Source organism: Phyllostomus hastatus, unplaced genomic scaffold, assembly GCF_019186645.2.
Source record: "Phyllostomus hastatus isolate PE091 unplaced genomic scaffold, TTU_PhHast_1.1 phas_contig_210, whole genome shotgun sequence".
Lineage (NCBI taxonomy): Eukaryota > Metazoa > Chordata > Mammalia > Chiroptera > Phyllostomidae > Phyllostomus > Phyllostomus hastatus.
Window position 1 is genome coordinate 1297414 of NW_025333737.1, and position 22195 is coordinate 1319608.

Here is a 22195-nt window from a genome sequence, read left to right on the forward strand (position 1 = left end):
CTCCTCCCACCTTCGCCTGTTGCCCCAGTTGGAAAGCATCCACACATGAGCTGAGCTAGAATTTCCTGAAATCAGGTGGATCTGGGGCTCCAGCACACATAAACATAAGGAGGGATTTCCCTAGTCTGTCCCATCCCTTCAGATGGTGTTGCTGCTGGGCAACAGTGTAGTACTTTTTTAAATATCCCCCTTTCTCTTCACACCACCCTCCAAAGTGGCTAGCACCCAGAGGGGCTTATGACGAAAGGCTCAGCTCCAGGGTAGTATCTGAGGATGTGCCATGCCCCTTCAGATCCGCTGCTTCCATTAGATTTCCAGGATAACAGTCCCAGTTGGAAGCGGCAGTGCCTCTGTGGGAGTGGTGCTGGGCTCTGGCCTTCTTGCAGAGAGAGGTCAAGGACAGGGTCAGTATTGTGGGCACCAGTAAATCTTCCCAAGTTCTCTTACAGTCCCTGATGGGACTCCCTAAGTTATTTTGGTTGGTTCCTAGTGCTACTTCTTTTACAAAATACTTTGTAGACTTGATTAGATTACCTTATTTAATGTGAGTTTGTGCCTTTTTGTCTCAATCTTCCAATACAGGTATATTGGGGAAAAAAGCAGTCTAAATAAAATCCTAGACAGAGCTTTCTGGAGTCGAACTTATTGGTGATGCCCCTTCTGTCCAGTTTACAACTTGTATGTCTTCCAACTCTTGCCGATGTCCCCTATTTACCAGGGAAGGATTAGGGAAGATACAAGGTGTATCAAATTTTTTACAGGTAGATTTCCGTAAATTAAAACACCCCCTTGCCCTGGCTGGTGTGGCTGAGTGGATTGAGTGCCAGCCTGTGAACCTAAAAGGTCACAGGCTGGATTCCCAGTCACAGCACATGCCTGGGTTGCTGCAGGCTCCTCTGTTGAGGGTATGTGAGAGGCAACCCATCCATGTATCTCTCACACATCCATGTTTGTCTCCTCTTTCTCCTTCCCTTCCCCCTCTCTAAAAAAAATAAATAAATCTTTAAAAAATAAAACATCCCCATTTCATTTTGCTTTGCAAACCTATCTGAAAGTAATTTGGCCATTTCCTACTGGCAGTATTTCCTTTTGGCTTTTATCTCCCTTCGTATTCACCTCTTCCTTTGTCCCATCCTACCAAGCAAAGCACAAATAGTTATTAACTTTGTTTCTGGGTCTGTGAACCTCATAAAGCTTGTCTGTAAAGCTGAATTTTTCTGGGGAGTCACAGCTCTCATCAGATCCATGCACTGTCCTCCCCGCCCCAAATATTAAGAACCAGTGATCTGAAAAAATCGGTTAATCTTTGACAAAATAAATAACCATTTCTTGTTCGGTCGTAAAATAGAGGCAGCGATTTTTTTTTCACTCGTTGATGGCTAATTTTCTAAGAGTCCAAGAACCTCGAAATGTCCAATGTGTCCAAGAGTGCAAACCGAAAAAAAACTTTAAAGTGGGCGTAGAAAACGAAGAATGGAGGAGCCCAATGACCAACAGGAGGAAGATTACCTGGAGTTGGGTGGGGGGAAAGAGACTGGATTACTAGCAGGACAGTGGCTGGACCGACCCTTCCCCACTTCGCTCTTTGAGTCTCCGGGCGTTGGGATGTTGCAGGGGGACGGGCAGCGCATAAATTAGAGCTCTCAGGTTGGACATTAGCAAAATCTGCAGGAGCCCAAGACATCCTTGCGGGCGTGCCCACGGCTGGCGCGGGAAGACTGCCCCCCACCCCGCGCCGGCCGGCCTTGCGCGGTGCAGTCTGGGAGCCGCGGCAGCGACGAGGCTGGCTCGCAGAGCCCCGCGGTTGGCATCCGGGCAGCCGCACCCCGCACGCCGGGCGGGGCAGTGTTACGTCGGGTTCTGTAGACACTAGGACACGCCTCACACGCCAGATCCCCTCAGCCTTTCACCTTTTCGCGCTTGTTGAGAGTACCGCCCCTTCCTCTGGGCCTCACCAGACAGTGCGCTCCTTGCGCTCAAGCCCCGCCCCTTACGGGAGCCGAGGCGTAGGTCCAGAATCCGGAAGGAAAACAATCCGGCAAGACTGAGAGGGCCGGGACTTGCTGTCTGCGCAGTGCCGATCGGTCCCGGACCGGCTGGAGCGAGTGGCCGGGCCACCCGTGTAGGGACGATGGCGACCGTGAACCCGTTAAAGCCAACCGAACCAAGAGCCAGGAAGCTCAGGTGAGGAAGGACAGCTCCGGGCCGAGTCACTGCTTCCGACCCAATTGGGGTAGAACCAGTTGGGGCGAATCTGGGGTAGAACCAGTCAGGGAGAGAAGAGACCAGTCCTACAGAGCTGCTCCTAGTTCGGAGGTCCTGCCAAACTATCCCAGTGTAGAGCAGGCTAAGTTAAGTCCAAGCCCTACGTCCCTCCCAAACTCAAACCGCCGAGCTACTTTCCACTGGGGCCCCCAAGAAGGTGCCCAGTTGGCTTCTGGAGGAGGCAGTGGTGTTGGGCTGTTTGAAGTGAAAGACATAACGAAGCATTGTCGCCTCAGCTGTAGGGTAGAAATCTGTTCTTTTGATCAGCATTTACATCATGGGGTCTGCCTGATCCCCTTGTGACCTCCTAAAATTTGAAATCAGATTTAAATAAGATGCTTTGGTGAAGTGACAGTAGCTTGGTCCCGTGTTTGCTCTGGAACAAGGAACAAGGCTAATCACCAACTTAGTGCAGGTCACGATGCAAGGATTTGCTGCTAATCGTGGGACCTGAGAACTTGGGCAAGAAGTCCCGACTTTTGCTTCCCATTCACTTAGATCAGGTCCCTGGGAAAACACAGAATCTTGAAGTAAAAAGGCTGCCTTTCTTACTCTTCTGTTGGACAGCAGGGGGAGATCGTAAACAAACGAAGCACAGAATCTCTGGCTGAGTGCCTGGGAAGGTGTTTTTTTTGTGTTTTGTTTTTGTTCGGCAAGGAGCAGGAAGTTGCTTTAAGCTGGCCAAGAATTTCTTCAAGTTGTGCTTTTTTAGAACATGGACCTCTAAGAACAGGGATCTGGTGGAGAAGAGATGTTTTGGGATAACCTACCCTTTTCTAACCTCCCATTCTAGATCTGCCGCTGCTGCATGGTGTAGCTAGGACTCACCTGAGGCTTGGTGGCTGTTCTTGTTCTCCCCAGGGTTTGTAGCTACTGCCTTCCCCAGACTCAGCACTGCCTGGGGCTTCCTCGGAGTGTTCCTTTCCTATAACTATTCCGTGGAAATCTGCAAGTCTCCCCTTCTCCTGAGCCTCTGATGGGATCCAGTGTTAACGAGAGTTGCTGATCTAGTTCCGCTGCTTCTCTAGGGCTCATGTGAAGATGAGATGGAGCATATCACTAACTGATGGCTTTTCCCAATCGACGGCAGACATTTGAGAGCGATGTTGAGAGACCTATTAGGTAGAATCATCTCCTTAGGCTCTCTTAAATGCTGGCAGAATTAGTTGTGTTTCAGGGATTCCCAACCATAGGAAGGCATGAGGAAGGGAACATGGTGTCATATCTGTTATTTTTGAAATTCTCCTGTCTTGTGGTGCTCATCAAAAGGTGAAACCTGAACCTCAAGAATCACTCTGGCGATCCTAGGGCCCCTCGAGTTGAAGAATGGGGAGTAGGGAGTTGCTAACTGAGCCGCAGATGATTGCTGCAGTGTGAATGGTTGATGAAACTAATGAGTTCCTGACTGTCCACCCCTTCTTTTGCCTGACCCCAAAACCTCTGGGCCCTCTTTGGCAGTTCTCCTAGTGTTGGCAGCACCAGTGCTGCCAGATGTAGGCAGCTTTCAGCCTGCGTGGAGAAGCCAATCCAGGGTGGGAATTTCCTGCTTCAGAGGACAAAGGTGCAGATGGAGGGCTTGTAGCTCAGCTCCTCTGTCACCACCATCAGATGCAGAAGCGTGTTTCCCACTGTGATAGCAGTGGATTGTGGTGCAGCCGTTAGCAGGCCTACACCCCCATCCATTACCTGGGCAAAGTGTTATCCTCCTTCCTCCATGACTTTGCTTTTCATCCCTTCCACAGCATACATGTCGTGACATGGAATGTGGCCTCTGCAGCACCCCCTCTAGACCCCAATGATCTCCTTCAGCTGAACAACCAGAACCTGAATCTGGACATGTATGTCATTGGGTAGGTGTCTGCAGGGTCCCTTCACTCACCCCTGTGTCTGAGATCAGGTGAGCCTGACCAGTCCCAAGTTGTCCCCATGGGGAACTGCTGTAATTTCCTCCCTCTCTCTGGAGTCTGATGGCTAGGAGCTTTCAGCTTGCATCAAGGCCAGTGCCTCTTGTCCTGGGTCAGCAATCGCAAAGGGGTGGTGATTCACAGCCAGGGGCGGGAGAGATCATAGCCATGAGAACCCAAGGCTTGAAAGTCTGCTGAGGGCAGCACAAAATGTCAGTGGCAGAGGCAGTTCCCTCCAGGACGGGGGACAGCCTCTAACCTGGGCCCGGCAGTTTGCAGGAAATGGACTGTGGGATCATAAGCCTCCTTGCTGACACTGCCTTTGAAGACCCATGGAGCAGTTTCTTCATGGATGTGCTTTCCCCTCTCAACTTCGTCAAGGTAACTTTCAAGTTCATGGGCAATTGGGAAATGCGTCCTACCTCTTGTCACTAACCCCCCAGTCCATTGGTCTCCCACTTGAGTTTTTGTGTTGTTTCCCATTTATTTAAAGGCCTAAACCTCAGTGACACGTGTCTCCCTGGGGCTCCCGCCTACTCTTGCCTTTCCAAGGTAGCTAGCGCAGGGGCAGGGCCCCAGGGTTAATTTACACCTTAATATTTTTCAGGTTGGGAGAGCTCCTTGGGGAGATGCAGCAGGGCTTACTAACAGCTCAGTGCCTACCCCATCCCCAGCCCACCATGCTAGATGCCTAGCGTGCAATCTCTGAGTATAATAATAATTGCTACCATTTATGGAATTCTTACATGATATTAAGTATTATAAATAAGCTCCTTATTGCATCATTTAAAATCTTAACAACTGTCTTGAAATGTGCATATTTTACAGATAAAACCAAGATTCAGAAATCATATAGGCTGTCTGGGATTTGAATCCAGACCTTTCAAACTTCATAACCCATATTCTTAACTACTGTACTTTATTGCCATATTGGGGAGCTCTAAGGTTGGCAGGTACCCCATGGCTCACCCTCTGGTATCAGAGGGTGTCCTCTGATTATAGGAGTCATGCAGCTTAAGTTCTCAGGAGCCTAGGGGTAGAAAAGGGGAGGTGGGTGCAGAGTAAAAGGATTGTCAGTCTGAAGGGTCAGTATTCTCTGGGGAATTATTTAGCTCATGGGAGAATCCACAGGAAGCCTCCTGATTGCTGATCTTCACCTTTCTGCCTTGCATAGCTGAGGGGTAAAACACACTCCCATTTAAAGCACCTAATTCAGTACTTCTTGAAAAATACCAGAATTGCCTTATTCTCTTCACTGTGACTGGATTTCTTTAGAATTAATTCTACTACCCTAGTGTGTTTAAGGGTGCTAAGGCAAGAGCTGTGACTCCTCCCACGGAGGGCAGAGCCAGGAGCAGGGAATACATGGTTTGGTCCTGCTACTGAGGCTAGAAAATGCCAGCCCCCGAGCCCTTGGCTCCCTCCAGATCAAACTCAGGCCTCCTCCTGCAGATAGGGAGCTAGATCCTCTCAAAGGGCAGAACCACTTCTCTCACTGCCCACTCCCTTCCCAAGACTGGCAGCCTCCTTGCACCTCAGCTAACTGGTGAAGGATTGGTGGAATGGAACTGAGCCAAGGAAATGAGCTCAGCCTGTGGCAGGGATACAACCCATTCTACCCATGCTGCCTCCCAAGGTTGGGAGGTCAGTCTGAGGGCCTGGCACCCAGAGCAGAACTGAGGCAAGAACTGAGGTGAAGGGGTGACCCCTTGTAGCCTATTTCTTGGACAGGAGTAGGTTGAGAAGCCTGGGGCTGCCCCCTTGGCTGGCTCCAGGACTCCCGGTCACCTCCTTTCTAGGCCTTTCCTTAGCCCCACCCACTTCATTTCCTCTAACTAGAATTTCCCCTACAAATCTCCTGCCTTTCCCCATAGCCCCACCCTTTCTCCCAGTCTGAGGCTTTCCTGCCCTACCCCCCACTCCTCCACTTCCCTTCTTCACAAAGTGGACTGGTGCCTTTGTGGTGGAGCCCCAGGGCCCCAGTCAGCTCTGGGTAAGGGTTAAACTTGAAACTCTTCCTGAATCTCTATCTGTTCCCTTGAGAGTCAGTCCCTCGGTAGTATAGCCCTCCCTTTACTCTCATTAGCGTGTGTGCCTGTGAAGGGTAGAAACCAAGACGGGGTGCAGGGTGGGGTTGTGGACACAGTTGTAGGGTCGCTGTCCGACCCTAGGTTCTCACGCCTCCCTCACTCAGGCCTGGGTCTGGGGTTCCCCCTGCTTTGTCGCCTCCACTGAGCCAGAGCTCCTGACCTGCAGGATCAAGTTTCATAATTCCTGGAAGGCCCCAGTATGCGCTCCCCACCCGGGGATTTCCTCCTTGGCCTCTGCACCTCATGCTCCGGAAACAGCAACTCTGAGTGGTGGATGCAGACAGCCTGAATCTGAGAGAGAGGGTGACTAGCTGGAGCCCATTCTCACGTCTACCCCCCCCCCCCCGCCCCAATCCTAGGCCACACACAGCAGGGCTTTTGGCAGGCCTGGTGCTTGGATGTTTCTGTCCAGGTAGTCCTGGGCTTCCTTAGTCTCCCTGAGCCTCAGTCCTTCATCTGAAAACCAGGGACAGCGGTTCCCTACAGGGCTGGTGTAAAGATTAAATGGGATATGAAGTACTTCAGTAGATGCTAGCTGTTCTCCCCAGCCTGCGAACGCTTGCCCTCTGTTTGCACTGTCATCCGCTCTAGGTTGCTTTTGTGAACATCCAGCTGCCCACCATCTATAGTTATTTGGGGGGAGCATTTTTTTAATTTTCACTGAGCTATAACGTATGTACTACCGATTGATGGATTAAAATTTTTATTTTATTTTACTTATTTATTTTTAGAGAGGGGAAGGGAGGGAGAAAGAGAGGGAAAGAAACATCAGTGTGTGGTTGCCTCTCAAATGCCCCCAACTGGGGACCTGGCCCACAACCTAGGCATGTGCCCTGACAGGGAATTGAACCAGTGACCCTTTGGTTCACAGTCTGGTGTTTAATCCACTGAGACACACCAGCCAGGGCTGATGGATTTTGTATGTATATACATCCCTGTTACCACCAGTCTAGTCAAGAGTCAGAATATTCCTAGCACCCTAGAAGGCTCTGTCATGTTCATTCCCTGCATTTATCTTTAAGAATCATTTAACCAGCCCTGACTGGTGTGGCTCAGTGGATTGAGCACTGGTCTGCAAACCTAAAGGTTGCCAGTTCAATTCGTGGTCAGACCACATACCTGGGTTGTGGGCCAGGTCCCTGGCTGGGGTCAGTGAAGAGGAAACTGATTGATGTATTGCTTGCTCATTGATGTTTCTCTCCCTCCCTTCCCCTCTTCCTAAAAGTAAATAAATAAAGTCTTTTTTTAAGAACCCTTAAACCAAAAAACAATAGCTGCTAGTTAATTCTTCCAGCATCTATGAGATAGATTCCTGCTCTATCAATTAAATAATAGGCTGAGAGACTTGCCCAGTACCAAACACTAAGAGCCCCGGCCAGGATTTGAACCTGATCTGGCTAACTTCAAAGTCAGTGCCCTCAGCCGCTATCCTTTATAACTGCAGTCCTCCTTGAAGCCCTGGCCCACAGGGGTGGTGGCGCATGGGCACCCAGAGGACCTCAGGAGGACATCATCAGTGAGAGGAGCACCTAGGCGTGCATGGGGCAGCAACTGAGAGTCGATGCCCTCCCTATGGCAGGGTGCCCTGGCAGCCTTGCCTTCTCTCTCCTCAGCCCCCAGGCCCAAGAACAGACACAAACATGCTCAGCTCCTCCACTGCATCATTTAGCAACTAAAGGGGGTGAAACTCTGAGACTTGAACTAAGATACCATAGACCCTGGGGAAGGGTGTTTGTGTGGCACAGGGCCTGCCAGGGACACATGTAGCCTGTGCAGGGAAATGCATGACCATTGTCCTCCCCTGTCCTGCAGGTCTCCTCTGTCCGCATGCAGGGGCTCCTCTTACTGGTCTTTGCCAAGTGTCAGCATTTGCCCTTTATCCAGATCCTCTCTACTAAGTCCACCCCCACCGGCCTCTTCGGGTTCTGGGTAAGAACTGAGTCTTGTCTGAGTCATGGGAAGGGCTGGGAGCTTCAGAGCTGGGAAAATGGGAGAAGGAGTAAAATGAGTCTCAGCATTCTGGCCAGGCCGGTGTCCAGCATACCCACTCTTCTGCCTCCGGGGGTTTAGCATCCTGAGACCTCAGGCTGGATGAGCTGGGTTCCCGGGTGGAGAGCTCGCCCTGGGAAGCTGAACGTCTGGCCCTGGGAGATCCTGTGGGGAGGAGAGACCATCTCTCCTCAGGCCTATAGTGGGAAAAGAGAGGTGTGTCCCACCCACAGCAGCTTCCAACGCCTCTGCCCACTCTTCCTACCAGGGGAACAAAGGGGGCGTCAACATCTGCCTGAAGCTTTACGGTTATTATGTCAGCATCGTCAACTGCCACCTGCCCCCACACATGGCCAACAATAACCAGCGGCTGGAGCACTTTGACCGAATCCTGGAGATGCAGAATTTTGAAGGACTTGATATCCCCAACATCCTGGACCATGAGTGAGCACGCAGTCGCAAATTGCTGTCCCTGCCCTCTTTCCCGCACCAGCCCAGGCAGACGTCCTCTGCCCAGTCACTGCCGCCCAGTCAGAGGTAGTCTGTGCTCCTCTCCCACCCTCTCCCATTCTTGTCCCTGACACCCCATCTGCTTTCCTACCCGGCTCTGCCTGCCTCAGGTCTGGGACCCATCCCCCTTCCCTGCCTGGAAGCCCTGGCCACTTCTGAACACGCCTGGGCAAGAACCCAGGGGTTCCTGAGGTCACTCAAAGGGCTGGTTCTCAGCCTTGCCTGGTGGCCAAGTGAGGGAGGGAAAGGGTGGGAGGGCTAGAGCCTGCTTCGTATTTGCCACTTGCCCTCAGGGCTGGTCTCTTCAGCCTAGCTGATGGGGTGGGAGCCGTGGGAACAGTCCTGGTGGGCCTATGTCCTGGACTTCACCTAGCACTCTCCCAGCATCTGACTTCTCACCTGTAGCCCCTGGAGGGAGCCGGCCTGGGCCACCTGTTGCACCCCTTTCTCTGTCCTCATCACAAACCTTAGGCCACCTTCTTTTCTTTCTGAAGCCTCATTGTCTGGTTTGGAGACATGAACTTTCGGATCGAGGACTTTGGGTTGCACTTTGTTCGGGAATGCATAAAAAGTCAGTGCTACAGTGACCTGTGGGAGAAGGATCAGGTATTGATGGGGCTGAAGGGGTCCAGAGGGGTGATCTGAGCCCATGGTGGAGGTCCAGCATGACATGGGCAGAGGGCTGTCCACGTTCCCTAGTGTCTGTTCCCCTTTCCCAGTCCTCTGAAATCCCTGTCCTTAGCAGGGAGGAGTCTAACAGGGCTTCGCACCTGGGGCGGGGCAGCCAGCCCTGGCAGGGCCTGGTCTTCATTTGGGGAAACCAAGGTATAGCTGCATTATCATCGGGAGCAAGAGCGGCTTTGGCCTGCTGAGCACCAACCTCTTTGTATCCCTGTCGCCCTTCCCATCCCCGGACTTGCTTGCCTCCTGGAGGATGAGATACCACCCATTTGGGGAACCCTGGCCACCCCCATCTCCCCTCTGACACCTGTCTGTTAGGGGCTCCCAGAGAGATGGAGTTCAAAGCCTGGTCCCTGTAGTCCAAGGACTGGGAAAGGGCAGGCAGCGCCTCCCCTGGGACTGTAGGGTAGTGTTTGCTAAGGGTTTCAGCTGTTGTTCTGGGGGTGGAGATGGGGTGCTGAGGCTGCCCCTGTAGCTGTGAGGAAGGGAAGTGGCATCGCTTGACTCTTCCCTCACTTTGATGGCTGATCCCTTAAATGGAGTGTGCTCCCGGGCCGTGGAGTCAGGACCACTGGGAGATGGGGCTGCGCCTTTCTCTGCAGCTCCGCATTGCCAAGAGGTGTGACCCGCTGCTCCGGGAGTTCCAGGAGGGCCCTCTGCTCTTCCCACCCACCTACAAGTTTGATAAGAACTCCGACAACTATGACACCAGGTGAGAGCCTCCACCTGTAGAGGGTCAACATACCTTGGATCTGGAATTGGCCTGTGAGGAGGAGACGGGGAGCCACGAGTCCTGGGAGCCAGGCAGTGCTGCCTCTGTGCAAGTGGGAGCTGCCTGAGAACAGCAGTACTAGGGAAGCAGAAATAGATCCAGCCGTCACCTCTCAGCTGCCGCTCAACCCCTCTGAGGCACTAACTTGGGAGCTGTCCCAGATTGTCCTCAGAGAAGGCAGGTGGGGGAGCTGGTGGTGGCAAGGATCGGGGGTGGGCAGCAAGGCAAGTAGGGCCATAGAAGAGGAGGCAGCTGATTCCTGACTTAGGAGGGGCTGCTTTTCAGCGTTCTGGGAACCCCTCCCCACTCCCCAGGGCTTTCTGGTCCTCCCCAGATGGGGGCTTGGCTCAGCCAGTTACTGGTATTAAGCACCCCTGCCCTAGCTGTGAGTGGGTTAGGTACTGTTGAAGAAGGTAAAGTAGTAGTCATCAGTGGAGAATTTTATAGGGGAAAATATAGAGAGTGCTTCTAGTAGTTAGAAGCACAGCTCTGCATCTGCCGTATGACCTTGGCCAATATATTCAAAGCTTGACTTTGTCATCTATAAAGCAGGGGTGATAACAGCACCCACCAACCCATTAGGTTGAGGATTGAATGAGATTAGGTATGAGGATTGCATATGTAGAGCCCAGTACCTGGCGCCCAGCAGGCACTATGATGACTGCTATTATTATTTCTAGGTCCATGTCGTCAGGTGGTAGTTTTACTGAAAACCTTCCTAAGAAGCAGAGAAGGGGTAACCACAAAAACCTGAGGCTTAGGGAGAGGGGCAAAAGCAGCTCTGGCAAGGGGTCCCTGGCCCAGCTTGGGGCAAGGAGAGAAAAAGAAGCCCTTACATGTTATGGGGCTTTTTGTTTTACTTGGAACAGCTCCTTCATTTATTCCTCCTATCAGAACTGTCTTCTGAGGAACATAGGAGGTCCTCCAGGACAACCTAGGCCTCCGGGATTTAGGAGTTAAATAGGTACTTTCACAGCCAGGCCAAGGCGAGAGGTAGAAGCACCGGCCCAGGGCTCTCAGTGGTATGACAGAGTCACAGTGTCTCTGCCAAGAAGTGGGGTGAGCCATTGCAGGAGTGTGGAGCAAGACGGAATGGGGTCATGGCCTGCACAATGCACACAAGAAGAGGCCACGAATACTGGAGACAGAGTTCAGCCAGGGCAACCGAGTGGGCCAGGAAGGAGGTAAGAGGGCAGTCTGCAGCTGGTCCAGGCCCACAGCTGCAGGGAGACTGCCAGTCCCCCAGCCATCCGTTAGAAATGAGGGCCATGGCAATTATAAGGCCTTAGTGGGCCAGGCTGGGGCCGTGGGAGCTCAACCCTCCACCAATTGACTTATTTAATTTATTTTATTTTATTTATCTTACAATGGTCACAGTTGGTTACTTATGTTTTATTTATTTACGTCCTCCTTAATTTACAAAAAAGTTGGAATAGTTTGTATATTAGTTTTCCATTACTGCATAACAAACCAATCCAAATATAAGAGCTTAAAGCAGCACGAGTGTGTTATCTCTCAGTTCTTCCATGGGCCAGCAGTGAGGGCACCGTTTAGCTGGACCCACTGCTCGCACAAGGCTATGCTCAGGTGCTGGCTCGAGTGGTTGCAGATCGTTGGCACAGCTCATCCCCTGGGGGTGTGTGGTGGTCCCTATTTTCTTGCTAGTTTTTGGCCAGGATGATTCTGAGCTCCGAGGGGCTGCTCCTCTTCATTGGCAGTTCGCAGCTTAGCCGTCAGCGTACTTCCTCCCCGCCAACTGACTTTAAAACTTCCCTTGCCATGAGGAAGAGAGCTGCTGACAGGCCACGTAGCCGAGTGTCCCTTTGCCCCCACCCCCAGGTGTGGTGGGGCAACCGTCAGGAGACGGTATGAGGGTTGTTTCAGACAGCCAGGTATCGGCCACAGATGGCAGGACTGAGATTGGGCAGAAAGGCTCCGACGTGTTAAAGGACTTCCCCAGGTGGTTTAGCACAGGATGGCAGAGCTGGAGCTCAGACCTGAATCTCTGGACTCCAGCTCACAATGCTTCCCCCTAGCCCGCAGTACCTCTAAAGTCACTACTCTTTTCGCCAGCAGCAGCAACAGCAGCAAAAAGGAGGACGGGATCAGGACAGCAAAGTCTTGCTAAGGAGGAGGCAGGTACTTATCTCCGCATCACAGATACAGTCCACGTGGTGGCTGGTGTGACTGAGCACTTTTTATTGCCAGGCACTGTACTGAGGGCTTTGCCTGCATCACTTCACTTAATTCGTACCATACCCTTATTAGGTAGGCACTTGTTACTGACTCTTTACAAATAGGGAAACTGAGTCTTGGAATACCTAGGAGAGTAACAGTAAATGATGGAGCAAGAATTTGAACTCGAGTCTGTGACTCCAGGAACAGGGGCTGGGAGGTCATTACAGGAGGGCACAAAAACTAAAATACTGACGGCTGGAGCCAGGGGCCAGGGCAGCTGGGAGTTCCTGCTGTGGCCAGGGCTCAAGCCCCACACTGTGAGCAGAAGCCTTCCTGCCTCATCAGACTGGTGTTTGTCCTTGATAACCAGTTTAGACATCATCTCTAGTAGAGAGCCTTCCCTGACCCACCCTTCCCCGTCTCACTGAGAGCTCTCTCCTGTCCTTATGCTGCCACAAGCATTGTGTACACCACACTTTCTTTGTTACTCTTAAGACATAGCGAGCCTTTCTTGCTGCGCTGTGGATGCCAGAGTGCAAAAGTATGATCTGATTTATGACCATCTCCGGAATGTAGCATAGTGCCTGGCATATGTTTGAACTGGGAGCCTGAAAAGACAAAAGGGAAAGATACAGTATTTAAGGAGCAGCTAGTCTAGCAGAGGGACCCACCCATAGCAAAAGATTCAAATACGCACTATCAGGTTCCTTGGTCGGCAGAGAGAAGGCCCCAGAACTCTACGTGGAAGTGCAAAAGGAGGTTGAGGCAGGTGGTGAGGGGAGCAGCTGAAGCCAGGAGGAGTCAGTCAGAATTGTCAAAAAGGCAGCCGAGTTTGGCGGAAAGAAGGGCAGGCATTCCAATCAGTCAGCAGCACTGACGAGGAGCAGATTGAGTGGAGCCTGACCCAGCCGTACGAAGGAACTGTGAGTGAGTTGTGTGCAGGGCATGGGAGGCAGCTTCGCCAGCCGAGGCAGTGTCTCAGAGCCAAGATGTAATGAGAACTGAGGTCAGCTCCATTACAGGGGAGGGTGAAAGGGCTGAGGGCCAGCAATCCTGTTAAAGTCAGGGATTGCAATAGGGTTTTGTTACATGAACCCAGTCAACCTCTCTGGTAGGCAATGGGCAGAGGATATTATCATCAATCTAGTCAGGACTCGTGTCCAGAGTTCAGTGAGACACTTAGAAGCTGTCTACAGGAAGCTGTAGGGGGAAATGGACCCCAAATGGACGCATCACTACTTTTGGATCAATAAATTGGCTCAGTTTTCTAGGCTCTTAAACTGAGAGAATCTTGCAAAGCTGCTTGGTTTTATTTATTTATTTATTTATTTTTAAGTAAAGGCATACTAATCTCCAGAAACAGTTCTTGTATTCAGTTCTGACCAACCAAAACGTATGAGAGAGGCCCCGTTCATGTAACACACTGTAAGCCCGTTCTGGCAGCTGTGAACGGGCCACAGCGGGCGGGCTGGAGGAGCAGAGTGTGGCAGAAGGAGCGCAGACTCCACAGCCGGCAGACCAGGCAAGCACCCCCTTCCCCCTGGACAGGGTGGCCTCTCTGAACTTCGTTGTCCTGTAGGAGAAAAACGGGGTCTGTAACATTCTTCCAGTGGCAGAAGGATTCGAACAGTCTCTGGAGCACCTGTCACTGCCTAATGCACAGAGGGACCCCTTGTTTAGCTACACTGTGACTAGAAATGGAGAACTGGGGGGAACGTGTGTAATATTTAATTGGTACACATTTATTCTGCTTAATTTTGTGGCTCAAACAAGCTCCTCAAGGACCTTGTCAACCTCATTTATCAGCTCTCCAGGTGGCCTGGCATATAATAAGGGCTCAGCGAATCTCACTGAAAGAATGAGTACTACAGGTGGCCAGGGGTGAGCCTGGGCCAGCCATGGGCAAGGAGGGAAGGCTGAGAGGTACCGAGGAGGAAGGGAGACTGGCTGTGGTCAGGCCTTGGGGAGGATTCTGATGTGACAGCAAATCTTGGGCTGTTAACTCTGAGGGAAGTTGGGGAAAGGGAATGGTTTGAAAGGGAGAGTGGTACATTTCCGAGGCTTATTACCAAGTTTTAAGCATATGTTAGGCACTGAATGTGTAAGACTCGGGGTAGTGTCTAGGATAGAAATACCACATTCTGGTGTCCACCCTGGACACCCCTCAGAAGAGTGAACTGGTGAAACAATCCACGGAGGCCTGAGCAGATGTGGTGGTGTGGCCAGTTACTACTTCCTGACTGCTCCCTGGACGCACTGTAATTTATTTAATCTTCACAATGGCTCTTTGAAGTAGGTACTATTATCAGCCCATCTTAGAGCTGGAAAAACCAAGGCTGGAGTGATGATGTCACTTACCTACCCAAGGGCACATTAGCCTTTTTATCTTTTCAAACTAGATTACTGGTTTATTCTAAAAGGATGTAACTCAGGAACAGGCAAGTAGAAGAGAGGCACAGGGCAAGGTGTGGGGACAGGGCCGGGAGCTTCCAGGCCCGCCATTTGGCTGGGTCTCCACGTGTTCGCCAGCCCAGCACCACATGGCTCTTAATTACCAGGGCAGACCCTTCCCCTGACTGGTCTCTGACCCTAAAGTCCAAGTTCACCAACTGAGGTACCGTTTCTGCCTCTCTTGCTTGAGAACTGTATCACTGTTGAAATGACAACTGTATGTAAGAAATGTTTACTTAAAATAGTAATTAAATAAAGGCGAAAACAAAAATGGCATTTCTAACTGACTCTAAGCCTGTGAAGATACAGATACATTGAGATTAGAAGGGCATTTTTGAGGAGAGAGATTGAGCTTGGGGTTAAGTTAGTTTGTGTTCCCAAGCAGTTGTCTAGTACCTACTATGTGCCAGGCTCTGTACTAACGCTGAGAACACACGGAGACTCCAGGAGCCAGACTTTGCCGTCCTAGTTGACACACTAACTGCTATGCTGACTGGGAAACAGACAATTACAATGTAATGTAATGGTGAAAATACTGGTGTAAACCCTTTGGAGGAAAGAGGAGAGGACGGGACAGCTTTATGACAAAGACATCATTGGAATTGGGCATCTCCCTGTGAAAAAGGGTGCTCCAGGCAAAAACTTATAGACGGGCAGGGGTGTCCAACCCATGGGCGATATGCGGCCCAGAATGGCTATGAATGCTGCCCACCACAAAATCGTCAATTTACTTAAAACATGAGATTTTTTTGTTTTCGTTAGTGTTTGTGTATTTAATATGTGGCCCAAGACAACTCTTCTTCCAGTGTGGCCCAGAAATGCCAAAAGGTTGGACACCTTTGTTAGAGTAAAGGTCCTAAGGCCTGAGAGAATCTCCAGTGTGGGGTGGGTCTGGAGCAGTGGGAAGAGATGAAGGCAGAGGCATCAGGCATCAGAGCACCTTGAAAAGCTGCATCTGGGAGACTTGACCTGTATTCTAGAGGCAATGAAACTTCTTAAAGATTTTAAAGTAGAAAATCTGACTCATCTGACCAGGCTTTACTATTCCAAGGGTCATTCAGAACTAAGGGGGAGGGGGAACTGGCTGGTGTGGCTCAGTGGATTGAGTGCCGGCCTGCACACCAAAAGGTATCAGGTTCGATCCCCAGCCAGGGCACATGCCTGAGTTGCGGGCCAGGTCCTCAGCTGGGGGTCTGCAAGAGGCAACCATCAGTGTTTCTCTCCCTCTCCCCCCACCTCTAAAAATAAGTAAAGTTAAATAAATAAAGTTGTTGTTGTTTTTTTTAAACAAGTCGGAGGAACCCAGAAATATCAACTGTTCCCCATCCCCATTTAAGGATTCAGGGTCTCCATTTGGAGGGAGGGGCCTGGGTGCCCAGCCCGCCTTAAAGAATAACCAGTAGCTGTTTGAGCAGGGCTGGGTTAGGAGTCAGAGACTTGTCTGTCTTAGGGCACCTGTAGGTACCTAGTGGAGGAAAACACTCTTGTGTCCAGGGTTGTAGGTCCTTGTGCTTCTCAGGGAAAGTGGAAGAACAGGTAGGTGGGAGGTGTCTCAGCTGACTCTTAAGAACAAAGAACCATAATAGGCAGTGTCTACAGAGAGCTTATATCAAGCACTGTGCTAAACAGTTTTTCTGCTTTATCTTATCGAATCATCTCAGCAACCCTGTGAGGTAACTAGTCATCTCAATTTTACAGAGGAGGAAGCTGAGTTCTAAGAGGGCCCGGCCAGGTGACACAGAGCTCATGCTCTGTGCTCCGGCTGCCTGGCCCGACTCCTGGCTCCACCACTCACGAGCTCTGTGACTTTGGGAAAGTCGCTTCCCCTCTAAGCCTCGATCTCTGCACCTATAGAGAGTGAAGTAAACAGCACCGATCACAGGCATGTAGCGAGCATTCCCTACATGCGTCCCTGTCATTTCCCAAGGTTGCACGTTTAGTACGGGAGAAGCCAGATTCAGCTCAGGTTCTGTCTGACTCCAAAATCCAAACCTCAGTTTCTTTGATCTACTGCTGCTGTTGCTTAAGAAATAAGAAAAGTTTTGCAATGGAATGTTTCTGAGTCACCGTTTGATTCATAAAAACATAGACTAGGCTGAGGGCCCTTGGCTGAGTCTGAGAAGGGCCAGCATACTTTTGATTCTGTTGGGCACCCTCCTTCCTGCTGCCAGGCTGTCCGTGCTCCAGCTCTGGCCCAGGAGGCTCATGGCTGCTGGTGGACCCTGGTGTTAGGGGCTCCAGGAAGCTAGTGGGGGTACCTAGTGCTCTCCTGCCAATGCCTTTTTTTTCTCTCCATTCTCTTCCCCCACCCCCAGTGAGAAAAAACGCAAGCCTGCGTGGACTGACCGTATCCTGTGGAGGTTGAAGCGCCAGCTCTGCTCTGGCTCCTGCACCCCCAGCCTGCCAGCCCCCCACTTCTCACTGTGTCTGAGGAGCTACATCAGCCACATGATGTACACCATCAGTGACCATAAGCCTGTCACCGGCACCTTTGACTTGGAGGTGAACTTTCGGGTTGTCTAGCACTTGGAGGAGCAGCCATGCTGGGTCACATCCTCAAACCTTCCAGCCCTGGATTCTAATGTCAGCAGATCCCCCAGGGGAGACCCATAGGAGGACATGATTACCCTTCCTCCCAGGTCAGGGATCCCAGCTCTTCTGAGGAGCTGTTGATGGCTCTGCCTGCCAGAAAGGTGCTCGAACCCTCTGTGAATAGGTTTCCATTTCCTCTTGGTACTGCCCCTTGGGCTGAGTTCCATTATGCTTATTACCTGCTATGTGAAGTAGGACTTCCTTTTATTTGTCCTGAACCTGTCTGGGTCAGGTTGCAGAGGGAGCTCCTTCCATCCTTGAGCTTTGCTATCTACTGGCCAAGTCAGTGTTAACCTGTGAGCTGCTGGCTGCCCTCAGCCTTCCTCTTTTCATCCTCATTTGTCTATCTTTGTACCATCTGTTCTTCCCCATGCCTTTGTCTGTTCTTACCACAGGCACCCTCCCCTGAAATACTGAACTTGGGTCCTTGGGTCATGCACCCTGAAGGCCTAAGAGCAGCTTCTGGGCTCTTAAACCTGTTAGCAATTCACCCCATTCTTTCCCACCCTCACCCCTCAGCATTGGGCTGTCTGTTTGGTTACCCAGCTGGCCCTCTACCCCGTCTTTCCTGCTGGAGCCAGCCGCGCCTGTCAAGCCTTTGGTACTTTCTCTTTTTTTTTTTATTTTATTTATTGATTGTAGAGAGAGAAACGTTGATTTGTTTTTCCACTTATTTGTGCCTTCATTGTTGCTTGTATGTGCCCTGACTGGGGATCGAACATGCAATCTTGGTGTATTGGGATAACACTCGAACCAACTGAGCTACCTGGCCAGGGCCTGGCCCTTTCTCTTTCCAGCTGGCCAGCCAAGATCTGCTACTTTGTCAGGACAGCTTAACATTCTATGCCCACCACCTTGGTCCCCACCCCCCGCCATGTGCTTGACCCTTACTTGTTAGACTTGTTAGAAAGGCACAGTAAGGACATTTGTCTCAGAGAAGTGAATGATGCTATGGATTTTCAACCTCTTTCCCATCCCTCTGTGTAGTTGAAGCCATTGGTATCTGTCCCACTGATCACCCTGATGCCAGAGGGCCTGTGGACCATGGAGAACGACATGCTGATCAGCTATACCTGGACCCCAGACTTCCCCAGCAGCCCCTGGGACTGGATTGGACTGTACAAGGTGATGTGATGGCAAGGCAGGGAGTCAGTCAGCCACTTCCCTCTGGTTTATCCATCCTGGGACCCACGGGAGCTGGGCACAGACTGAAGAGCTCACCTGGGGATTGGCAGTGATGGGGAGGGCATACGGTATGATGGCCAAACCTAGGGGTGCGGCCATCCTCATCTTAGGGTTTGCCATAGGTCCTGTGTCCTCCCAGACCACTGACTGCCCAATCCCCCCTCCCACAGGTTGGGCTTCGCCACGTTAATGACTACGTGTCCTATGTCTGGGTTGGGGACAACCAGGTCTCCTTCAGCAATGGGCTGAACCAGGTACCTGCCCCACCTCCTGAGAGAGGCATTCCACATCTCCCACAGGAGGGCTTGCCTGCTGGGTGACTTGTCACTAACAGCTGGATGGGACCCATTGCCCTGGAGCTGACCCCATTCCTGTCCACCCTCCCCTCCAGGTTTATATCAACGTCAGCGATATCCCTGAGACTGAGGGTCAGTTTCTCCTCTGTTATTACAGCAACAGTCTACGTTCCGTGGTGGGGATGAGCAGTCCCTTTAAGGTAAAGTGGTTGGGGTGGGGGGAGATGCAGAGAGGACTTGAGCTTGAGCCCCTCATCCATTCCCTGAGACCACAGGCCTAGGAGCCCACGTGTACCTGGAGCTGCAGCAGTTGGGGAATGACAGTGATGGAACAACGTGGAAAAAAACCTGTTCTTCCCTTCCCGCTCACTGCCTGTTTTATCCCCGCAGATCCAGCCTCGTGCCTTCCTGGAGGAGGACCTGCTGGGTGAATCCCAGCTGTAAATGTGAGCCTAAATGAGGAGGAATCCAGGGCAGAGGCCAGAGCTGGCAGCCAGCTCTGCTCGCCACTTCCAGGCCCGCTGGGGGCCCGGCCCAGCTCCCCGAGGAGGCAGCAAGTATCCTTCACCTCCCAAGGGGAGTTCTAGCCACACTCCTTTGCTCTCTCCAGTCCAGACCCCTGGCATTAGTCACTTAAATACAGGGTTTTGTTGCTGAGATGTGAGTAAAACCAGCTAGTTTGTCAACAGTGAAGACCTGGGCATTGTCCACCAAAGGTGGGAAGGACACTCCAGCCTACATCTCATTTCTCGATCCCCCACCCCCAGCCCCTGCCCCAGTCTCAGTCCTGCCCCAGCAGGCCTGCCGGCCTGCATTCTCCTCATCCCATCATAGGCCTCAGACTGCCCGGGATGGGGAGATGCTCACATTTGTATAGGCTCCACTGACTCGCTGGCACAGCAGCCCTGGGTTCCGGGAGTCTTGGCATCTCATCTCCTGTCCCCCTGAGGGATGGGAAGAAGGTCTGGGATCCTTGCTTTGAGCAGAGGCAGCATGACTAAGTGGGCAGGTTGCGTGCCCTGCCTGCACCGGCCTGGGCCCTGGTTCCCTTCTGCTGGATCGTGCCCTGAACCTGGCATCTTGTGAAGGGTTGGCAGGTATAGAGAAGCTGTGGCCACAGGCTTTTCTAGAGTAGTCTTTGCCCAGTTGAGCTCATCTGCCCCTCCCCTTGCCTGCAGTCATTGGCCAGGAGCCTGCCCTCTCTCTAGACCACTGTGGGATCTAGAAGTGGGGGCCAATGGAGATGGCCAGAGTGAAGATGTTTTAGAAAATCTGGCCCTGGGAGTCTTCAGAGAGCATTCTCCAGGTGCTATGTGGACATGGCTATCCCTACTCCTACCACTTGCCTCCAGCCACTGGTGACTCAATGGACCTTCTCCCAGGAAAAGACACCTCAGGGAACTACTCTGTGACTGTCACAGCTGTCCTATAACATGGAAATGAGAAACATTCTAGTTGTTCTGCATCCCGTACTCCACCCTGGGAGCCATGTGGGCTGTCAAGAACTGTCCCCCTGGCTCCAGGTGGGCCTTGGCTGTCTGTTTTCTCTGTTACATGGGGGGGTAATGAGAAACATGGCTTTTACACTTGTGTGTGTGACTCCTTCGTGATGACGGTGGGAAGGGGTGCGCGGTGAGGGGCCTTTGCTGGACTCCAGGTTGAGGGCCCTGTAGATCCAGATTGGACTTTGTGTCTGCTAATGACATGTTGCCTGGGAGAGAATGGGGTGAGGGTCTGAACTAGTGGCCCTCTTGGTTCCTGGCCCACTTGAGGTGTGCTTTGGGGCACTTAATGCAGTCTGCTACTCAGTAGAATAGGTTTCCTAGAACTGATAATTCAGCAAAGGCGCTTACTCCGCTGTCCATGGCTCCTCACCCGCCACTCCCTCACACTGAGCTTTGGTCCTGAGTTAAGCTATCCAAAATCACCATCTTGTCTTTCTGTCCCAGATACCCCCTACCCGGAAGTTTCCCTGGTAACCTCTTTTCCCTGTCCCCAATATACACACACACCTGAAGAACCCCGAACCCTTGCGTTTGCCCACTTTACTGCATCTCGCATGCACAGCCATCACAGTGCTGTCACATGGCACCTTCCATTTGTCAGACCACAGCCCAGAAGTGCTATGCAGAGTCAGAAGCAGGAACTGGCTCAAGACCTGAGTTTGAATCAGAGTTCCATCTCTACCTACATAGTCTGTTGTCCGTAAAATACAAATAGTGCAACTATTCACAACAGTTGTAACAAGTTATAAAAAAAAAAAACAAAAAGGCTATAGCTACATCTTTTTTTTTTTTTTTTTGAGAGGGAGAGAAACATCAATTCTTTACCTTGATTTATTACCTCTTGTATGTCCCAAACTGGGGACCTGGCCTACAACCCAGGCATGTGCCTTTACTGGCAACCAAACCAGAAACTTTTGGTTCACAGGCTGGCGCTCAGTCCTCTGAACCACACCAGCCAGGGCACTACCTCCTCATTCTGATTAATGTAACCCTGGGGCTGGATCTCCAGGGCTCCTGAGTCCAGGGGGCCCCTGTTTCTCCCTGTGGAGCAAGCTTGTCCTCTGCATGCCCACCTCTCCCCTTCCCCTGTAAATCTACATTGGTCTCTATACCCACCTCAGGTTGCAGGGCCCCTCCTAGCCTGGCAGGGGTGGGACCAACAGGATTGAGAGGCGGGAAAGGGGAGTGCTTTCCCTCCTCTTGGCCCCAGTCAGGATATAGCCACTCTGGGCCCAGCCCTGACCCTGAGTGGAAACAGGAAATATGTGAGACTTCATGTGTTCTGGGTCTCTGTGCCTGGCTCCACGGCTGATAAGGGCCATTGTGTGGCTGCCGGGGATGAGCCTGCTCGGGATAGATGTGCTTCCTGGAGGAAGGAAGGAAGCTTTGCTGGTCTTTCCGGGGCGGGGCAGGGGAAGCTGTGAGGAGGGTAGGGAATAGTGCCTGGGGGAATGTGACTGCCCAACATTGGACTTCACCCCTCCCACTTGCCCCCATCCACTTCCCCATTCTCACTTCCTATAAGGAATGGCTGGAGACCCAAGGCTCAGTCCCAGGCCAGGAAAGTGTCAGCTGTGATGATTTTGCAACAATAAATATAGAAAAACAGGAACATTAAGGGTAGGGGGCACCTGAGGATGCTAATGGAAAAGTAAGGAGCCAGCAGGGCTAAGGCTGTCCACAACCAGGGAACCCAGGGACAAACCTCCCAAGCATTTGTCTCTAGAGGAGGTTGGTACAGGGGGTTCTCACAGTGCCCTCCTGCTTCTCCAGCCAG

The 22195-nt window shown here is 51.7% G+C and overlaps 1 protein-coding gene across 2 annotated transcripts; it reads left to right on the forward strand.

Annotated features, from left to right (window-relative positions):
* Positions 1-1985: 1985 nt before the first annotated feature.
* Positions 1986-20505, forward strand: INPP5K (inositol polyphosphate-5-phosphatase K). 2 transcript variants are annotated; one of them, XM_045837580.1, is made up of 12 exons: positions 1986-2184; positions 4008-4115; positions 4442-4550; positions 8072-8188; positions 8517-8692; positions 9253-9364; positions 10042-10151; positions 17156-17342; positions 18420-18557; positions 18788-18871; positions 19009-19113; positions 19304-20505. In XM_045837580.1, the coding sequence occupies exons 1-12, from the start codon at positions 2132-2134 to the stop codon at positions 19355-19357; spliced, it is 1353 nt and encodes a 450-aa protein (XP_045693536.1). In that variant the 5' UTR covers positions 1986-2131; the 3' UTR covers positions 19358-20505. The 2 variants fall into 2 exon arrangements, with proteins under 2 accessions (XP_045693536.1, XP_045693537.1); XM_045837581.1 differs by having other exon boundaries at positions 2166-2184; positions 4449-4550.
* Positions 20506-22195: the final 1690 nt, after the last annotated feature.

Coding starts and splice junctions, on each gene's coding strand:
- INPP5K (XM_045837580.1), top strand. CDS start 2,132: ATGGCGACCGTGAACCCGTTAAAGCCAACCGAACCAAGAGCCAGGAAG. Junction 18,872..19,008: donor TCAGCAATGGGCTGAACCAG/GTACCTGCCCCA, acceptor CCTCCCCTCCAG/GTTTATATCAACGTCAGCGA. Junction 19,114..19,303: donor GGATGAGCAGTCCCTTTAAG/GTAAAGTGGTTG, acceptor TTATCCCCGCAG/ATCCAGCCTCGTGCCTTCCT.